Source organism: Empidonax traillii, unplaced genomic scaffold (genome assembly GCF_003031625.1).
Source record: "Empidonax traillii isolate 1590-97213 ecotype Southwest subspecies unplaced genomic scaffold, ASM303162v1 scaffold322:size1131127, whole genome shotgun sequence".
Lineage (NCBI taxonomy): Eukaryota > Metazoa > Chordata > Aves > Passeriformes > Tyrannidae > Empidonax > Empidonax traillii.
Genome location: NW_020955515.1, coordinates 639,435 through 658,319, shown reverse-complemented (window position 1 = coordinate 658,319; position 18,885 = coordinate 639,435). Strand labels below are relative to the sequence as shown.

At 42.3% G+C, this 18,885-nt stretch overlaps 2 protein-coding genes across 7 annotated transcripts in view; both read left to right on the top strand.

The window, feature by feature from the left end:
* EFCAB5 (EF-hand calcium binding domain 5) overlaps positions 1-2,973 on the top strand; it is a 36,500-nt gene extending 33,527 nt beyond the window's left edge. For all 6 annotated transcript variants that reach the window (XM_027891531.1, XM_027891535.1, XM_027891529.1 and 3 more), the window contains 3 exons: positions 546-775; positions 965-1,058; positions 2,548-2,973. In XM_027891531.1, coding sequence (XP_027747332.1) covers positions 546-775; positions 965-1,058; positions 2,548-2,675 — 452 coding nt within the window. In that variant the 3' untranslated portion in view covers positions 2,676-2,973. The remainder of the gene's footprint in view (positions 1-545; positions 776-964; positions 1,059-2,547) is intronic.
* A 723-nt stretch (positions 2,974-3,696) lies between these two features.
* On the top strand, positions 3,697-17,406 carry NSRP1 (nuclear speckle splicing regulatory protein 1). The gene is made up of 7 exons (XM_027891562.1): positions 3,697-3,869; positions 4,912-4,999; positions 12,312-12,368; positions 12,549-12,680; positions 13,330-13,537; positions 14,122-14,230; positions 15,790-17,406. Exons 1-7 carry the CDS (start codon positions 3,850-3,852, stop codon positions 16,820-16,822), a joined length of 1,647 nt encoding a protein of 548 aa, XP_027747363.1. The 5' UTR covers positions 3,697-3,849; the 3' UTR covers positions 16,823-17,406.
* Positions 17,407-18,885: the final 1,479 nt, after the last annotated feature.

Genomic DNA, 18,885 nt, shown 5'->3' with positions numbered 1-18,885 from the left:
ATATAGAGACAAGACGGGGTTTTTTAGGAGTGAAATTTGGAATCTCAGTAAAGCCACATCTAAAGTATCTTTCCTACAAGTATGAAAATACAAATCTTTGGTATATGTAAACGACTTCTGAGTAAGCCTGAGAGCTCAGTGGAGCACAGTTAAACAGAATGGTTAGATTTTAACTCTGGTTCACAGGGTACTTGGTGCTGAAATCAGAGGTGTGAAGGAAGGTGCCTTGTCGCCCTCAGGGATCTAGGGGGCCGTCCACAGAACTGCTCTGACTAGGAACAAAAGAATTTGAATGTCCCAGAATTGCCTGCATGTCTGAACCCTTCATGGTCTCAGGACCTTTGCTTGCCCCTGTGGCAAGTGTTGTCCCCTTCTCAAGCACATACCCATTTTAAAAGCTAGGTAGGATACTTGGGCTGTAAACAAATCAATCAAGGAGGCAAAGACTTAATCACAAGGAGGGCAGAGCCTGTCAGTCAGTAACGTAGGTCTTGAGTAGCAGATGTTTCTGAGCAACATCTTGAGAGGTTTGTTTTTGATTGCAGAGGCAGAGCGGGTGGCAAATGTGAGGCACCCGGGGTTTCTGTTCCACCGGTTCCTGCTGCAGGACCTGCGCGAGTGTGTCCGGAAAGTCGGTGCCAAGAGCTTTGCTGGAGTAAAGAGCTGTGCAGAACCCCCAGCTCTGGTACACGACGTAATTAAGGCTGTGCTGTTGCTTTTGCATCCAGACTGGAAGGGCTCAGAGGAGACCGAGAACTGGAGTCAATGTAAACTGGTGAGACTTCCAATTGTTGAGAGGTTGTTTTCTATTACTCCTCCCTCAAGAAGACTCAGTGGAATTTGCAAGGGGGAATTGGCAGTGAAATAATTCATTACCTATAGATTTCCTATATGCTTCTCTCTGCCACCTTTCATTCTGTAACCTTTTCATCACCATCGGCTCTTTCTGTTCTCCACATTGCAGAAACTTGATGACAATTTGATTCAGGAGATTTATTGCTTTGATCCAACTGCTGCATCTGTGCAAATTCAAGCAGAGCTGCTGGACTGCATCACTGGTAAATATCATAAACTCCTTGTGAGGATACCAGGCACAGCTCAGGAACAGTGTCAGTGGCCACCTTCAGCTGAGAGCTTTTAAGGTCCTTGCTTCACAAATTAACTTTGATTTCACAATAGGTTAAACAACAGGTAAAGGTTCCTAAATATCTGCAGTCTTTTTTTGGTCACTAGAAGTCAACCTGTTAAATTCAGACTCAAAATTCACTGCCTTAAAGAAAGGGGAGCAGATCAGCTTTGAAACCTTCCAGAACAAGTGATCTCATTCTAAACCTCCAGATAAACATATGAAGAATGAGCGTTCTTTTGGCAAGAAATATGCGAAGACATATGAAGAATGATGGTTCTTTTGGCAAGCAAATCTACTTCAGACCTCTGTGCCCTGCCCTTGGGACTGACCCAGCTCCAAACAGGAACATGACTGTGGGAGGACAGTGTGAGCCTCCTCTTTGTAAACACCATCTGCCAAGTGCTTAATGTACTCACTGGCCACAGACAGGGGCTGGTTTTCAGTCTGTCTTTCTCTCCTTTAATGAACATGGGCTTTTTTGGTGCCAGAGCACTCAAGAGTCTATTATTATTATTATTATTATTATTATTATTATTATTATTATTATTATTATTATTATTATCTCTGCAAGTGAAATTACTTGTTCTTGTCGAGATCTCTCCCTCGATGATCTGAGAGGCCTGTTAAAAACCAAACCTGGACAAAAGAGTTATTAATTTAGCTGGAGATATTTATCAACAGTACCTTGCCTGCTGATAAAGAGTAAACACTTGAGGCAGTCAGGGTTCCTTTTCATGTGTTCTCCTCATATATATTAAACTAATTCACTGGAAAGAACAAGGCAGGCCTACAGCATCCGGTGTTCCTACAGTTATGAACAAAAATGTAACTAGATTAAAGAATACAGCTCTGGCCAACTGTTGGTATGCTGGGAAAGGTTGGTTTCCCAGGCTGAAATGCAGGTATAACTCACAGTTACAGGAATTCCTTTAAAATGAACATCAGGTAATACACGTATGTTCCATATATTTGTGCTGTAATACAGAACAGAGCACAGAACAACCTACATTCTATGGACAGAACAACCTTTATGGCAGGATTATGTGGTGACTTTTAATAGCACTCAGTAAAAGGTTTGAAGGATATTACTCTTAAAAAAACCCTGAGCTTGGATTAATAAAAGCACTTTTCTCATTGCATTTTTAATTATCAAAAGTTTAGCATTAAAATATAGCAGAGCACTCTGTAGAATAGGGGACCTACCACAGTACAGGATAAATGATAATAGAAAAGCACTTCTGTGCTTGACAGGTCACTGTCATGATAACGCTCTGTGCTTTTCAAAGCATCACCATTCCCCCGGGTGGAATTACTGGACTCAGGCAAAGCACTGCTGATGGGATCATCTGATTTTATGGCAACACTGCTCATGGTTTTGACTTTCCCTCTTGTAGTTTTAGCGCTTTGTTTTTTTGCAGGTGTCCCTCGAGCGGTGGTGTGGCAGCAGGGCTGTGCTCCAGCCGAGTACCTGTACCACTGGGTTCACACCTGCCTGGCACTCGCAGAGATCACAAGGAGCCAACACAGTGAAAAAACCCATCCTTAGTTCCTTTTGGCATAATTTTTGTGTGCCTCCAACTAAATCTCCTAATTCGTCATCTAACCCCAGCGATTCTAGTATTTCACAAACTTTTAAATTTAAATTAACTGTTGTTTTTCTATTTTCTTATGCATAGCCACTAAGTATTTGTTGTTAAGATGGTTGAAGTTTGTTGGGGGTTATTAGTCAAAATGATAGGAAGTCTGTTAAGGATTATCAAGAAAAGCAATAAAAACATAAAGGAAATAATTTTGCTAATATAGCTACTGAATTTAAAGACTTGATTAAAGTTTGGGGGATTTTTTTTAAGTAATTCTGATGGGAAAAAGAGGCAGCAATGACTTCATGACTCCCAAGCTACAATGCTCATAAATGATACAGTGAAAATTTTCCAGATTCAGTCACGTTAAATGACTTTTTAGGAATAATTTTAAGCAGAGGTTATTAATCAGCATTTTGTAACATTCTTCTGAACACGCTGCGGAAAAGCCCAACACTGTTAATATAACACAAAAGCTTTCTTATTGGGATAAAGTTTGAGATTACAGCAACCGCACTGTCGGCAGGGAGATTTCATCTTTCCAATAACGTCCCTTTTGGCAGGATCACTTTTTTAATAACATCTTGGGAAATTAAAACTCCTCCTTCAGTCTTTAGAGGGCAACAAGTGACAGGTCTGTGATGACCGGGAGGGGAGGGCGTCTCCGCACCCCCGGCCCGGGGACGGGCGACCACCAGGGGTATAGTCGGGGGTGCCTCGGGGGCTTTTCCCTTCAACGACCTTTTCCTTTTAAGGGCTTTGCTCCCTCAGGGGCTTTGACCCCTCAGGAACCTTTCCCCCCTCAGGAACCTTTCCCCCCTCAGGGACCTTTCCCCCCTCAGGGGCTTTTCCCGCCCCTGCCCTGAGGCGTCCCCTGCTCCCCTCAGGGCGTCGCGCGCCGCCCGGGACAGCCCTTCCTGTATCGGCACTTTCGCCACTCGCCAACGGGTCGCTAAAAAAAAAAAACTCCGGCGCCGCCAGCCCCGTCCACCCGCTCTCTGTTCCCTTCCTAGAGCGGGACAGCGGCGCGGTGCCCTTAGGGTCTCCGGGGCGGGCGGGGAAAAGTGTGCGGGGGCGACTCGGCCGAGAGGAATCTGCGGCCGCGGAACGGCAGCGGCTGCGCAAAGGCAGCCGGGCAAGATGGCGGCGCTGGGGAAGCAGTGAGTGCCGGGGGAGAAGGGGAGGGCGGGCCCCACCGAGGGTTCCCGGGGCCGGCGCTGAGGGCTGGGGCGAGCTCTGGCGGAACCCCCTTCCTGTGAACTCGCTTGTCACGGGTGTCCGCGGCACGGCCCCGCTGTGTTGGCCTGAATTTAAACCTGTGCTCATTAAATGCAAACAAACCCCAAACAGCGGGCAGGCGTTTTAGGCAGCGTTGGTGTTGCTCGGGGGTGTTTTGTACTCTTTTAGGGAAGGGAATCACCTCCGTTTTCCCTCACAGAGAGCCGCGCCTCCCGCCCCCGAGCACCGGCCCCGGGGGCAGCCGGGTCGGAGGGAGCTGAGGGCGGGCTCAGGGCGGTCACAGAGATGGGGTCGTACCCCCAGGATGGTGCGGTGCTCCAGCTCTGAGATACACTCTGACGAACCATTCACTCCGTGAAAGACTCAGGGAAAAGCAGGTGGGGGAGAAATCCCTCATTTAGAGTTTACTCAGTACCCACAGGAGGTGTTTTTAACAGAGGTGGGCCGTGTCAGCAGAAGAGTTGTCTGTATGTGGTTAATCAATTTCTGCGTGACACAATCAGAATGTAAATCTTGTCCTTTGCCCTTTGTAAGCCTGAGGTTTACATCACCAGCAAAACAGGTGAACTTCCTATTGCACTGCAAACGTAGCTATAGAATATTGTGGTGCAGACTAAGGCTAAATCCCTTCAGGTTAGACAATAACTTCTTACTTCTCCGAAGGAGGAAAGAAAACCCCATGGAGAGTTCTGGTCAAGAGGGGTTTGTGCCAAAAATTAGGACACAAATTTACATCCAGAAACTTTACGTGGAAAAAGACAGCAATAGCTCTGGGAGTATCTGGCAGGTGTGTGGCAGGGCCGAGTGCTCTGCTGCAAAGGGCTGCTCACATCTACCTTTGATACATTATGTTGATACTGAGCTTTTGCTTCTGAAATGGTGAGTGGCAGATTTTTGCTTTGGAACATGCCCCGTGTTTTGTTGGAAGTAACTTCTTTTTTTTTTTTCCTTTCTTTTCTCTAGATATGGGCTTATTATGCCCAAAAAATTGCCACAGAAAAACCTTGCTTCTAAGAAGCTCTCGGTGTTTGCAGATGAGTCAGATGAAGAGGTCAGTTCAACAGTTTTCTTCTGAAATTTTGCCCTGTGTTTTGCAGGTTGGTTGTATCCAGCTCTTAATGCCTGCATCAGGTTATGGCAGTGTCACTGGGATTTGTGTTGTCATTTTAGATTTGTGTGTGAAACACGATCTGTGGTGTCTTTAGTGTGAGTTACATGGAACTGATCAGTTGATTGTCACTTTCTGTCAACTTGTTCAGAAATTCAGCAGGTGTGGCAACCTGTTTGCAGCAGTTAACTGTAAAGAGATTTGTTGACTGTCACTGGTGAATACATTTGGAAATAGAAAGACCAATCAACAGACCTTACTCAGATGTTAATCTGAAGTGTGGTAATTAAGTGTATTTTACCCTTTAAGGATATTATTAAGTGTATTTTATCCTTTGGCTCATTCCACCCAAATTTGATGTGACTGGTTTATGATGTTCACAGTCACTGTGAACAGAAGCAAGGCTGTATACCCAAAAGCTCTAAAGCAAAAGGAGATGTATGATACTGCACGACAGTGTTCGTTTTTATAATCTTTAAAGTATTCCCTTCAAAACAGTCGCTCCCTACCTGCCCCAGTAGAGGGCGATGTGTGCTGTAAATCCTACCTGGATATGGCACTGGGAACATGGGAAGCATCCAGGAACGGGCTGTGGGATGGGATGGGATGGGATGGGCTGGGCTGGGGCCCTGAAGAAACCCACCTGCTAAACCAGAATTTGTGAAGGATTTAAAGCCAGTAGCTTCGTAATTTGCAGGTAAAGAATAGAAACTCAGCATTGTGGAGTTCACTCTCCACATGGATGGAGCTCTCTGAATGTAATATTACAATTTTCTGGGTTTTATCAGTCTGGAATTACACATGCTTAGGGGTTTTTTCCCCACAAAACCCAGAAAACAAATTTTATCTACACCTATAGCCTATAATTTTAACATTTAAGAAGTTGAACTTTAGTATCATTTGAACTTTAGAAACAGAACCTGTGTTACAAAGATGTTTTTATTTCCCTAGAGCTTCACTCCATGCTCACTCTTTTGTGTGACTGAAAAAAACCAAGGCCAATAAAGCTTCAAATAATTTTGGTCAGTTTCTTACTCGTGAAATATTTGTTTTTAAAATCTTTTTTAATGAACTAGCAGTTGTATTTTTTTATGTCAAAACCTGAATCTAGCAATGCCCACCCTCTGTGTGCCTGGTCCCATCACAGCATGCAGAGTGTTGCTGTGGGAGGTGTCTGAGCTCCTGTTACACAGGGCATGAAAGGGCTTAGGGCCTTCCCAGTGATAGCCACTCAACCCTTGCAGTGCAGCTCACAGGAAACAGGAACAACAGGAATGTGATTTAAATCCCATCTCTTTCCTCACTCAGCTGTGCATCCCTTCCCCTGAGCTCACAGCTGGCCCTGTGGCTCTGGAGGCTTTCCTTTAACTGCAGCTGATGGAGGTGGCAGTGGATCCTGTCAGCTGGGATTTGGTGTCTTTCCCTACATTAGGGATCTGACCCCACATTTTCCACATTCCAGCAATAAGCTGGATTTAATCTGTTGTCATTAAACATTACACAGTATGAGTGGGAACCTTCCCCAGTTCCCATGGGTGAGAACCTTCCCCAGTATGGGACTGTCTTGTATTTTTTAATTTTCTCTTAATATCTAAATATTAAAGGGCAAAGAATGAATGCTAATAATTCTAGTAAAAATAATGTATGATGCTGTCTGCCAACTTTTAGCTTAACACCTCAAGTATCCTCCCTTTCAGAAAGGCTGACAGATTCAGTGCCAGAGTCTGTTATAAAGACTCTTAAAAGTTGTCCTGCTCAGTATGGTACATACCCAGCAAAAAGTAATAATCTCATAACTGCCTTTATCAAAGAAGATTTAAAAAAAAAAAAAAAAAAAAAACCACCAAAATTACTTTATTAGTTCAATAATAATTTCAGAGCTTTTCCAGATAAGGAGCAGCATTTGGGAGGGGTTTCATTTCCTGTCTGCTGCCTTATCAGTCAGAACTACATCTCAAATGTCTGGAGATTATGTATTTTTAACTGAACTCTAATACAGTTTGTGCTGGGGAATCTGCACACCTGACTTGGTCTGTGATTATATATTAGATACCAAACTTTTGCTCCCTTTTTTTTTAATGTTACCATGCATATTTCATTAAGATTTTGCCTGTACCCTCACTGAAGGAATTAGGATTCTTCTTCCCCCTCTGGCTAAGTACATTAATGGGTGTTAGTTGCTAATGAAGATGATCTTTGGGTTAGTTCATATGAAACAGAATTCCTAGGGTGGAAATTTTCTTGAAATACGACGTTGAGTGGGAAAAAGTAAAGCAGGTGGTCACAGTCACTTTAGCCAATATAGTTCTGGATTATTTGCCTTCGTAGTGAGGAGTTGCTGAGGTTGTTGCCCTTAGGAAAGCCTGTTGTAGAGAGCAGATGCTACAACAACAAACTATGATATAGAAATGAGTTTCCATTCTGACTTACTGTTATTTGTGATCTGTTCATTTTCTCCAAAGAGATTATTCCCTTATTCATGCATTGTGTTTTCAGAGGTGGCTTGTCAGTATTGCCAGTGTTCATTGTTCTGTTTTACCTTTGGAGCTTAGTTGAAATTATCTCCGTGGTACAGCAGATGAAATTTCTGTTTCTTGATTGTATCAGAATTACCCAGTGTGTTCTTGTTCTTTACCAGCCTTTCAAAACTGATTTGTTCTTACAGGGTGAAAAGTGTTGCTCAAAAAATAACTGCACATAGACCTCAGTAGGTGCTAAATTCAGGAAAAAGGTCATGGAGTCGGTGTGGATGGTTTTGTGAATGCAAAGCTGGATTGGGTGGGTTTTTTAGTGACCATCCAGAAGATAAATTAAGTATTTAAGCAGGCAGAAGCTGAAAATAAGCAGAGAATTTATCCCACTATAGACTCAGATTTTTGGCTTTGCTTACATATCCCTCCATTCACTTTGCAATTTTGCAAAGGAACAGTATGACTGAAAAAAGGATTCTCTAAGGTGTGAGGATTGGTGCTGACCAGAGTTTATGCAACAGTTCCAGGCACAGTAACACTGAGTAGCCTAAAGGGGCTCTTAGAAAAGAGTTTTCTGAGGAGGAGGAAGTGGACAGGAGTAACTCAGAGGGGGTCTGTAAAATCAGGAATGATTCAGAGGAACTAAAGTGATGTTGCTATTTCTCATAATATGAGCAGTAGGTTATAATATAGAATTACCAAGTAACTGGTTTAATCTAAACAAGAGGAAGTTGGGGATTTTTCTGTACACAGTGTGGAACTCCTTGCCACAGGATATTGTGGCATAGCCAAAAATATATATGGATTTAAAAATGGATTATTCAAATTAAGGGATGATCTCGGCGTCAAACAATGGACCAGGTGCATCCTCAAGTCCAGGAAGTCCCTGATCTCCTGGTTTCTGGAAGCTGGGAGGAAGTGCCAAGGAGAACTAATTCTGTGAATGTGACTTGTTTTTCATGTTCATTCCCTTAATCTTCTGGTAGTAGCCATGGCCTGTGTGTGAACTGAGAGGACTCTGTTGCCTGATGTGATTTTTATTCTTTTCCTCTTGGAGACTGGAGTCTCCTGTGCATGGAGGGCCCAGCCATGTGCAGGCTGGAGTTGGATAGTACAGGTCCCTGTGAGGGCAAGCATTAAGGATTCCCTCCTAAATACATACACACGAGGGGGTAAGGAGCTCATTTAAGATCTTTTGGTACCAAAGTGTCAGGAATCCAGTGATCTCAGAGCCTGAGATGTGAGAAGGATGAAGTGAATGGAGTCAGATCTCAGCCTTTCAGAGATGTGGCCACATGGGGCACGTGCAGGTGGCTGCACTTGAGTTCCTGAGCTCCTTGTACGGTCAGCAAAGATGCAGATGCTTCTGAGGCACAACTTACCTCACTCTGAAATAGACACCTCAAGTCAGTGAGATACATTTTTCTCTGCAAGTGTCTGTTTCTCGATCTTTACCAATGCAGTGTTCTGGGATGACTGCCTCAGTTTAAATGTAAGCTTTGTTTTTTGAGAACTGGCTAATTGTCTGTGCTTCTTTCACTGCAAATTATCTTGTTGTTCCTGTTTGGTCAGATATTTTTCTGTGCATTCAGTTAAAACTGGATGGCTGCAGTGAGAGATTAAAATCAAACTGCATATAGTCCACCTGACATCACTGAAGCATTTCATTTCCCTTTAAGATGGATTTCACTTTAAACAAAGGTAATTTATTTTATGTGTCTAGCGCAAAGCAGCACGTGGAGAATTCAAAAGGGCAGTGTTAAAGGGCAGAGCCTCCTTATGGATCTTCCATAACATGTTATATTACAGCAGAAGCATCTTTTGGTTTTAGGAAAGTAGAGTCTTATGGTGTGTCAGTAAGTGCCGTGCCAGGGGTTTTGGAGCAACCACAAATGCTTTTCCATAGGAGGCAGGTTAGGCAGCTAACAGGAGATATTCCATTAATAATAGCTATTCTGTTGGAATTTGTTGGTCTCAGTCAGTGGGGAAAAACAAATCAGACACCTCACATACGCTTTGAGAGCATCTCTTAAAATAGTTGCGACAATTTTTACAAAACATCCTCAGCTTCAAATTTAAGGATGTAGCTTCCTAGAAACCACCAGTTGGAATGTCTGTTCTTCTTTGGTCGTTTGGGAGCAACGTAAAGAAAGTATTTTAAGAAAAAATTCACAAGGAGTGTTTGCCTTTGGGCATTGTGTTTTTGGGATAAAAATAAGGAGGGAGCACAAGCACTAAACCTGAAACAAGCTTGAGATACCTGGAGGAGATAGGAAGTGGAAAGAACAATGAGAAGTGTTAGCAGATTGGGGGAATTTATTGCCTCTTTTTTTTTTTTTAATAACCTTTTCAGTTGTGTACAAGCTGTCTCCCATGGTCTCAGAGCTGTGGTAGAGACTGGAGAGCCTCATTTCTAAGAGGCCCTTGCTTTGCATGGATTCTCTGTATTGTTTCACAGGATGGGGTTAAAACGTTTTCTCCTTCCATAAAATACTGAACTATAAGCTTTGTGCTTCAGAAGAATAGCTTGGCTTACAGGGAAAGAGAAAGTATGAGGCAGATTGCTGAGCTTGTAGGGCCTTTAATAAACGGGCAGTTGATAAGTAAAAACAATACAAAAGGACGGGAAGTTCTCATCTGTCAGAGCTCACAGCGCGACAGGAAATTGTCCCCCATAAACCAGTGGGGAAGGTGTTTGTTTTCTGTGCACTCACTGCCGCTGCAGACAAATGGCAGATGGACTCCTTTACCATCAGATGTCCAGTAGTGAGGATTATATATTGCTTTTGTGTCCGTGCAATCTTTGTGGGTCAATGCACTTATTTCATGTGGGCAGACAAGGAAAACATTCTAAGCTGTGTGTCAGATATTTCGGTGGAATAAAGCTTATTCTGTAAATACAGGTGCAGAATCTGGTTTGTGTTTTACTGAGCCCCTGCCTTCTGGAACAGTGCAGGGAGATCCTTTGTTGCTGAGGTACCTTTCTGTTAAACCAGTGTAAGAGTTTTCCATAAAGGAAACCTTCAGTGGTGACCCTCAATCATTTTCTTTCCCAAGAGCCAGGTCTTCTGGAGGTCAAGCTCCTCTGTGTAATGCTGTTTTGTGTCCTATGCCAATTTAAAATGGCTGTTTACAGTTTATACTGACTCATTTATGGCATTTTCAAAAGAAAGTGTATGTCATAAAATTAAGTACAGTATTGCAAACTGTTTCTCAGCGTCAGTTTTTCAGTCTAGAAAGCCAGAGGTAAATACTGGATGAACTATAGGTTGTTTTAAACTAAATAATCCAGTATCTACTTCCCCCAGCCAGCCCACCAACCAGCTACATAAATAAATAAGAGACTCTATCCAATTGTAGTCCAAATAATCAGCAAGCTGCAGCAGACAGGGTGTAGTCCCTGAGACCACAGAGTGTGGAGCTGTTTGCTGAGCTCAGCTCCTGAAGCCTGAGTGTGGTCTGTGTCCTTACCTGGTCACCTGCAGCCAGGGCTGTGTGATTTTAGTCCTCCCCAGAGCTGGGGTTGGCTCAGCACAGGGCCAGGATCTGCTCTGCCCACCTGCCAAATCAGCAGGCACCTCTGAGGAGTGAGAGGGGACACAGAGGGAGTGCACAGAGTCACCTGTAATGGGACTCTATCCTGGCCCCGCTTGTTGCCTGCTCTGAAATTCCCCAGTGAAAAGGGGATTTGCTCTGTTTACAGTCTGTCCTGTAGGGAAGTGGGGAAAAGCACTTGGTGATTTTCCTTCCTGACACATCTGTTAAAATTTTAATAGGATAAGAAAGAGGGGTCACAACATGTTATTATTTTATTTCAAGCATCAAATGAATTCAAAAGCCTTCTTGTTCAGGGCATCTGTTCGAATTTAGATGGTGCTGATTCTGATTGATTTCAGAAGATCTTAGTCCCCGCTGCCAAACTCTCTACCAGTTGGTTTTCTTTTTTTAATTTCATTAGGAGCAAATTACAGAATCTCTTTGTCTTTTTAAAATGTGACACAGAGCATGTCTTAGTCAAAGTCGCAAAACTTGGGAAGCTGCCAGAATGCAGAAGGATTTTTCCTTCCTATTTCTGCCTTTTAAGATTAAGAGATATTTAATTACATAAACAAGGATACAAGTCCTGTCATTATAGTGGATCTGTTTAATAAACACTGTTATCTATTGGTTGAGAACAGATAGATATTCAGTTAGTTCAAGACTAATTGAAGAAAAAACTAAATAAAATACGAAGGTTTTTTTTAAAAGACTATAATTAGGAAACATTTTCAGTAAGGATCTGTTTCTTCTTAGGGAAGATAAACTTTGCTATTTTCTAGCATATGAATCTTGAGAAATTAAACAGTAACATTTGAAGTACATGCTGTTCAGCACTTTTCTTATTTCTGAAAATAAAGAGCTAATGATACAGCTCAATCTTGAAATAAATGCCAAATCTTTTAGGATATTTGGTTTTTACTATGAGTGCAGGGGACTTTTTCATGTAGCTATCAGTAAGTATCTGTTCATGACTGCTACATCTCTGATGACAAGTCCATGCTGGAAGAATTCAGTACTTTTCTGACTCACACCTGTTTCACAGACTCTTTGCATGTGGAAAATGTTAATTCTTTGTATGTGGTGAATGAACTTACAGTTTTTCCTGCTTACAGAAAATACTGTTGAAGTGAGAGACTGACTTATGTAATTGGACTATTTTATGATTGTTGGTTAGAATGGTAGAAAAATAATATTATCTGTGTCAATGTAATTAATTTTGTTTCTGCAATGCTTCCTTCTCACAGCCATCTGTTGGGGAAAGTCTTCAGAAAGAAGCCTTGAAAAAACAAGCAATGAAACAGGTAAGGGACTGTTTTTAATTTACACTCAGTGTTCTAATGGGTAGCTTTATGCTGTAGATTGAACTTTATACTGTATATTGTAACTGTTGAAGTTACAATACAGGAATGAAGTATTTGAAAATAATAAAGATTTTATTATGATTTTTTGGATATCTTTTCCTCCCCCGTTTCTTCTTTTAGACTAAATTGGAGATTCAGAAGGCTTTGGAGGAAGATGCTACAGTGTACGAATATGACAGTATTTATGATGAAATGCAGCAGAAGAAGAAAGAAAGTAGTGCCAAAATGTTATCTGGACAAGATGACAAAAAGGTCAATACCTGGCAGTGTGTGCTGTCTGTCTTACCTCTGTCTGCCTGGAACAACCATGACTGGTTACCTTGCAAGCTTTGCCACAAGCATTTCCTTTAAACTTCATGAGACTGTCAGAAGACTAAAGTGATGAACTCCCACTGGTGAAATGTGAGCCCATTTGCACAGCCCAGTGCCTTGTTTCAGAGCATTGCTGAATTAGCCTGACAAATGGTATTTTCATTGTTACTTATTCTTTTTCATTTGAAAGCTCTTGTCAGGTTCTGTGGGTTAAAAAAGGAAGCTTCCCACTCCTTTACAGCAAGAGAAAGGCAAGACTGTTACAGAACAGAAGACAGAGGGATGAGAAACTGAAAAACATTTAATTTCATTTAGAGTAAAAAGTCTTCCCAGTCAAAGGTGGGATGACTGTTTTGATTGAATACAGCAGCCTCTTTTGTTCCTGGGAAGCATGCCACGTTAGGGATCTAAAAGGGAATGACAGTTTATTTTGGATAGCTCTCCACCAGGGTGAGAACACGTTAGACTTGCTTCTGTCAATTTTCTTCCATTACCAACTTCCTTTAACATCTCCATCGATCCCAATTCGTATTTTCTCAGCCACCTCAATTACTTCTCAGCCCAGTAACTTTTTTCCCTTCTATTTTAGCCCAGGTACATCCATAATATCCTCAAAGCGGCCGAGATTAGAAAGAAGGAACAAGAAAAAAGAATGGAAAGAAAAATTCAGAAAGAGCGAGAAATGGAAGGAGGAGAATTCGCACACAAAGAGGCTTTTGTGACTTCAGCCTATAAGAAGAAGCTGCAAGAAAGGGCTGAGGAGGAGGAAAGAGAAAGAAGGCAGTCAGCTCTTGAGGGTGAGAGTCACACTGAAATAACTGTCCTTAAAAAGAAGTATGACCTTGGGCATGAGTTACAACATTGTCATCTGGCCTCTCTCTGAGGCTTGAGATAAATGAAATCAAAGAGGACCAGATTAGCAGATCCTGAATCAGATCCCACTTGGACTGTTACTTTCCTTTGTACAGGTTACAAAAGGAGCAGAGGAAGCTCCTCCGTGTCAGTACTGTTTGGGTTGGTACTTTCAATTTCTGAGGGAGGGTCAGTTGTTGAAGGAAGACTCGTAAGCCTGGGATACAATGATGTTTACAGTCCTTACCTCAGGCATTCCTTGCAGTGCCCCAGGAGTAGATGCAAAGCCCAGGATATAGGATCACAACATAAGCTGGGTGGGCAGGGACCTCTGAAGGTCATCTGTTCAGTCTCCTGCTCAAAGCATGTTCTGCTGAGAGGTCAGAGCAGGTTACTCTGAGCTTTTTTCACTTTGAACTTGAAAAGCTCCAGGATGGAGATGGCAGTCTTGGTGGTGTCTACCAATTGTGAGTTGTGTGTGATGAGTATTTGTGGCCCAGTAAATCCAACCTTCCTTCCTTCCTTTCAGCGTACCTGGATGTGACCAAACAGAGGGATCTCAGTGGATTTTACAGACACCTTTTAAACCAGAGGGTAGGGGAAGAAGAAATGCCTAAATGCAGCTTCCGTGAAGCCAGGTAGGATGTGATTCCAACAGGCTTTTGGATGTAAAACCCAGGATCTGGCTGTTTGTGATTCCAAACTCACTGGAGAGTTAGACAGAGAGCACTAAAACACTTGGTAGGTTAAGCTGTTTTCTTCATACCTGTGATTAACTGAATTTTTGGGTAAAATGATGGCCAGTGATACAGAAATGAAACAAGCAGGAGAGGGATGCTGTTTAAAAGGTATCAAGAGCACAGTCATGCTTGTAACACTGCTTGGTATTATTCTAACCTGCGTGTAATTTGGCTTACGTAATATTTAGCAAATCTGTATGAAGTTAGACATTTCGAATCATGAGGGAGACAGAAGGTAAAATAATGAGCAGAGAGGTAAGTCATAGGAAATGATGTTGAGCTATAAATCTCCTGAAAACAATGTGAGTCTCTAACTTTGCACTTGTTCCACATCTGCAGTTTCATACCAAATTAATTGAGTGATGATGCCGTGGTAAAAGGAAATTAATCAAATATGTGGGAAATCCAGTGGGAATATTTTAAAATCTTAATATATGCACATTCCAAAGCAAAGTAATGAGATGAGACTGAATTATTTAGATAGATGAGGAGGTAAACTTCTGCCCTGTGGATAAATGTGATGAAGGGGACATGTTTCTGGTATGCAGCAACTGATCATTTTAAACAATTAACTCAGGTTAAACCTCACTTAATACAGGCCTTAAGCATGAATGGCACTAGTTAAATGCTTGCCTTTACAAGGAAAATACAGCTTTAATTAAGAGATCATCTGGAGCTGAGATTGGATTACTAGGAAGTAAATTCTTAGCTTAAATAAAGAATGTGATCACTAAAGTTACTCAGCCATCTGAAATGAGGCAATTCTCCGTTGTGTCTTCAGGATGATGTGGTTTTGCTCTGTGCAGAGATCATTTGAAAAGGTGGTTTCTTAATCTTGCAAATCGAGGAAATGTTCCTTTTGTGGCATATAAAATTAAGTCCAGGGGGAAACAAGTAGTGCTGTAGGTGGTGCTCCCAGCAAGGCTTGCAGATAAGCTCAGGTGCATGTTTTAGCTTTGGTTTTACCTACGGTGATACACCAGGACACAGAGAAAAAACAGCTCCATTTTTAGATCTTCAGAAATACTGAATTAAAAGAAACTACTGCTAATGGAAACCATGTTCCTACCTCAGTCAACAAAACACGCAATCTGCTGCTTCTCTGGGTAATTATTTGACATGAATAGAGGAATAAGCACATAAGAACACCTGTAACTTGCCAACAGGCTTACACAGGAATACAAGTGGATGCTTTTTCCCTTAGATGGAGCCTGCAGATACTTAACCAAAGTCATTCTTTTAGATAAATTCATCAGCTCACATTCATCAGTGACCAGATATTTAACAGAAATCCCTTGTGCTGGATTCCTGGAACCTGAGCCACAGACAGATTTGCTTTCTTAGACTTCTCAGCAGCATCTTTTGCTTAAGTCCTGACCAGAAGTCACTTTGCAGAAAAGTCCAAGATTTCAGACTTTTTAATGTTGTTTTTCTTTTCTAAAATAAAAAAAATGTAGGATAAAGGAAGAAAAACCTGACAGTCAGGATGAAGCCACCGAAAGGGACAAATGCCCATCTGAGAGACAAAGAGTGAAACCCTCTGTCAAGAAAGAGAGTGATCCAGATGCTGATACCGACTTAGGGACTGATAGTAGTGATGATGACAAGAGGCACAAACACAGCAAAGTAGAGTTGAAAAAGAAGAAAAGGAGAGAGAGCTCGGTGAGCAGTGAAGAGGAGGCCAAACATCCCAAGAGCCAGAGGCATTCCAGGTCACCCAGCTCATCCAGTGTGGAGGAGGAGCCACGAACCAAAGCCCAAACGAGTCATCTGGCAAAGAGGGGGGAGAGCAGAGCAAGCAGAAGGGGGAATGATGAACTGTACAGAGAAAGAGATTATGAGAGAAGCAGGACCCACGAGAAGGATCACCAGAGGGAGAGGGAAGAGCGACACAGGCACGGGGATCACACTAGTAGGGATCACTACAGAAGAAGGGAAGAGCAGGATGATAAGCAGAGGGGGAAGGAAAGAAAGGAGAGGGAGGGACATGGCAGGGAAAGAGGAGAGAGGAGGGCAAAGGAGAGAGAGGAGAAGGGGTCAGAGAAGGAGCGAGAGAAAGAAAGAAGGAGTGATAAAGACAGATATAATGACAGAGAGAAGGAGAGAGGAGAGAAATACAGAGAGAAAGAAGATCATACGAAGGAAAGGAGAGAGAAATATGGTAGTGATGAAAAAAAATACAGAGAGAAGAGGGAAAGTACTCCTGCAGCTTCAGAAAAAGATGGAGATACTGATGTGGAAAAAGAGAGAAAGGGAAAAGACAGAAAGGTGGATGAGAAGGGCAGCTCCAGCTCTGGGATTTCGTCTGAGCAGAAACGTAAAGCTGGAGAAGAAGGGGAGAAAGAACAAGCACAGAAACCTCCTGAGGGCATGAGCAAATTCGCCAAGCGGAGCAACGAGGAGACAGTGATGTCAGCACGGGACAGGTACCTGGCACGGCAGATGGCTCGGGTCACCACCAAGCCCTACATCGAGAAGGAGGAGGATTAATGTCCCTGTGGGGCACAGAGACACCTGGGCGGTCAGCCAAAAGGAGGAGCCACCTCTGCGTGGACTCTTGCACAGAAGTAAAAGGGTATCCCAGCTATTTATTCCTGGCTTTCCCTTGAGAAATTGTCCCTGAGTAGAATGACTTCTAGAATGGATTTCAGGGTCACTTGATACACCCTCAGTCTGTTTATAGAGTTGGAATATTAAATGTGGCCGATTCGGTCCACCCTGCCCTTCAGTCCTTGGTGCTTAAAGGTTTTGGACAGACCTGGGAGTGTTTAATATAAGGTGAAAAACATCCCCCTGGCAGCCCCTGCTCCTTCCACCAGCTGAAAAACAAAGGTGCTCTCAGCCCTCAGCAGGAGTCATTGTTGCCAAGTGATGGTCACAAAAATGGGAAGCAAACCTGTAAAAGTGTGGGGGGACAGCAAGAAAAACAGCCTGAATAATAATCTAGGAGATTTCTGTACCTGGGGTGGGTTTGTAAGCTAAACTGATACATGAATTTTGTATTTATGTGTGGGCTTTAGTTGGAGAGCCTGATGTACAGAAATAATAAAGTGTAAGATATGTATTGGATCTAATGTGTAATAATCTCTTTTGATGTGTGAGTTATTTTACTGCATCTTTTTTGGCATGAAATGAGGTATCTGAGCCTTTTTTCATGTGTTAGAGCTCTGTCTGCTTGTTCTGCTGGAAGTGATGTTATAGATTTGTCAATCTTCTGTTCAAAGGTTCATAATTGAGAATAACGTTACCTCCAGACTGGGTAAGTAGGATATCTGACAGTGGCTGTAGCTTTTAGAATGCATTTTCAACACTTTCCACAAAGGTTTCTTTTGTTTTGTTTTGTAGTAAAATTATCACTTCCATGCTAGAGTGAGGTGAACTCACATAAAAAGGTTTTGAGATGGGTGTTTCCCTAAGAATTTGTTCATCACACTTAGCAATGAGACAAAATGGGAGTAAAATGAAATGCAAATCCTGCCAGTTTCCAGAGACTTGAATGAGTTTCATCTGTAAGCTAATCAAGCAGCTGAGCACTTAGTCCAAGTGTGGAGGAGTTTGGGTTTGCTCCTTTGTCTAAACAAATGTGATGAGTGTTGGTTCTTCTGCTGGAATGGAAGGAAGGAGTGTTTAGCTGTGGGCCAGGGTTCAAACAATGAAGGGAATCCTCTGCTTTTTGTCAGAGGCCTTGCTGAGATTGTCAACTGGACCAGATATTCTGCTTTTACTGAGAATTGAGATTTTTATCTTTGTTCTTCCCATAAGAGAGAGGCACAAGAGACGTCTGCAGATGGTTTATGAATATTAAATTTATTACAATAACAGTTTACAGTACAAGGCACATACTGATGACTTACAATCAGCTTGCAACACTTGTAACTAAACAGCTGCATAAATTAATACAGGCGCATCATGTACAAGGTGGAGGGAATACTTAGTTCTGTACAGCTAAAACTCCAGTTTAATTCTCTTTAAAAGGCAAAGATGGTCCGAATTTACCAGTTTCATCACTTCCTTTTCACTGTTCAGAACAGAGGGCAGGATATACTCGTGTGATAGATGGGTGGAAAGTGAGCTGAAGAGAAGGAAATTTTTGCCTCAAAACACTTGTAATTGCAGTGCAGCCCATCTGGTATCAATATAAGTGGCTTTTGTACAAAACTGATATTTAATATATGGCTACTTGTCGAGCTACCTGATAAATATTGGTTGGTTTACACGTTTTCAGGTGGATATGTAAAAGGAATCAAAAAGGCAATGATATAAATAAATGAAATCAATTTCTCAGTATTTCAACCACTCGGTCTAAAGGAAAGTGAAGCCTAAAACATCAGGATTGTTTCCTCTCCCTCCTCCACTACAAACCTAGGGAATTAACTATGTGTTTCTTTTTGTTCCTGGTTTCTAAACCCCTGTGCCACTCGAGTGATGGATGGCTGTCAGCAGTAGTTCTGCATTTCCCACGTAGTTGAAGCGATTTAGAACCTTAAAGCGAATATGACATTGCCCAGGACGAAGGAGCACACTGAGGAGGGTACGGGAGCACTGCCACAGGC

Excerpts from the sequence above, each read along its gene's own strand:
- NSRP1 (XM_027891562.1), top strand. The coding sequence starts at position 3,850 with ATGGCGGCGCTGGGGAAGCA. Across the intron at positions 12,681-13,329 it reads CTGGACAAGATGACAAAAAG|CCCAGGTACATCCATAATAT; the intron begins GTCAATACCTGG and ends CTTCTATTTTAG. Across the intron at positions 13,538-14,121 it reads AAGGCAGTCAGCTCTTGAGG|CGTACCTGGATGTGACCAAA; the intron begins GTGAGAGTCACA and ends CCTTCCTTTCAG.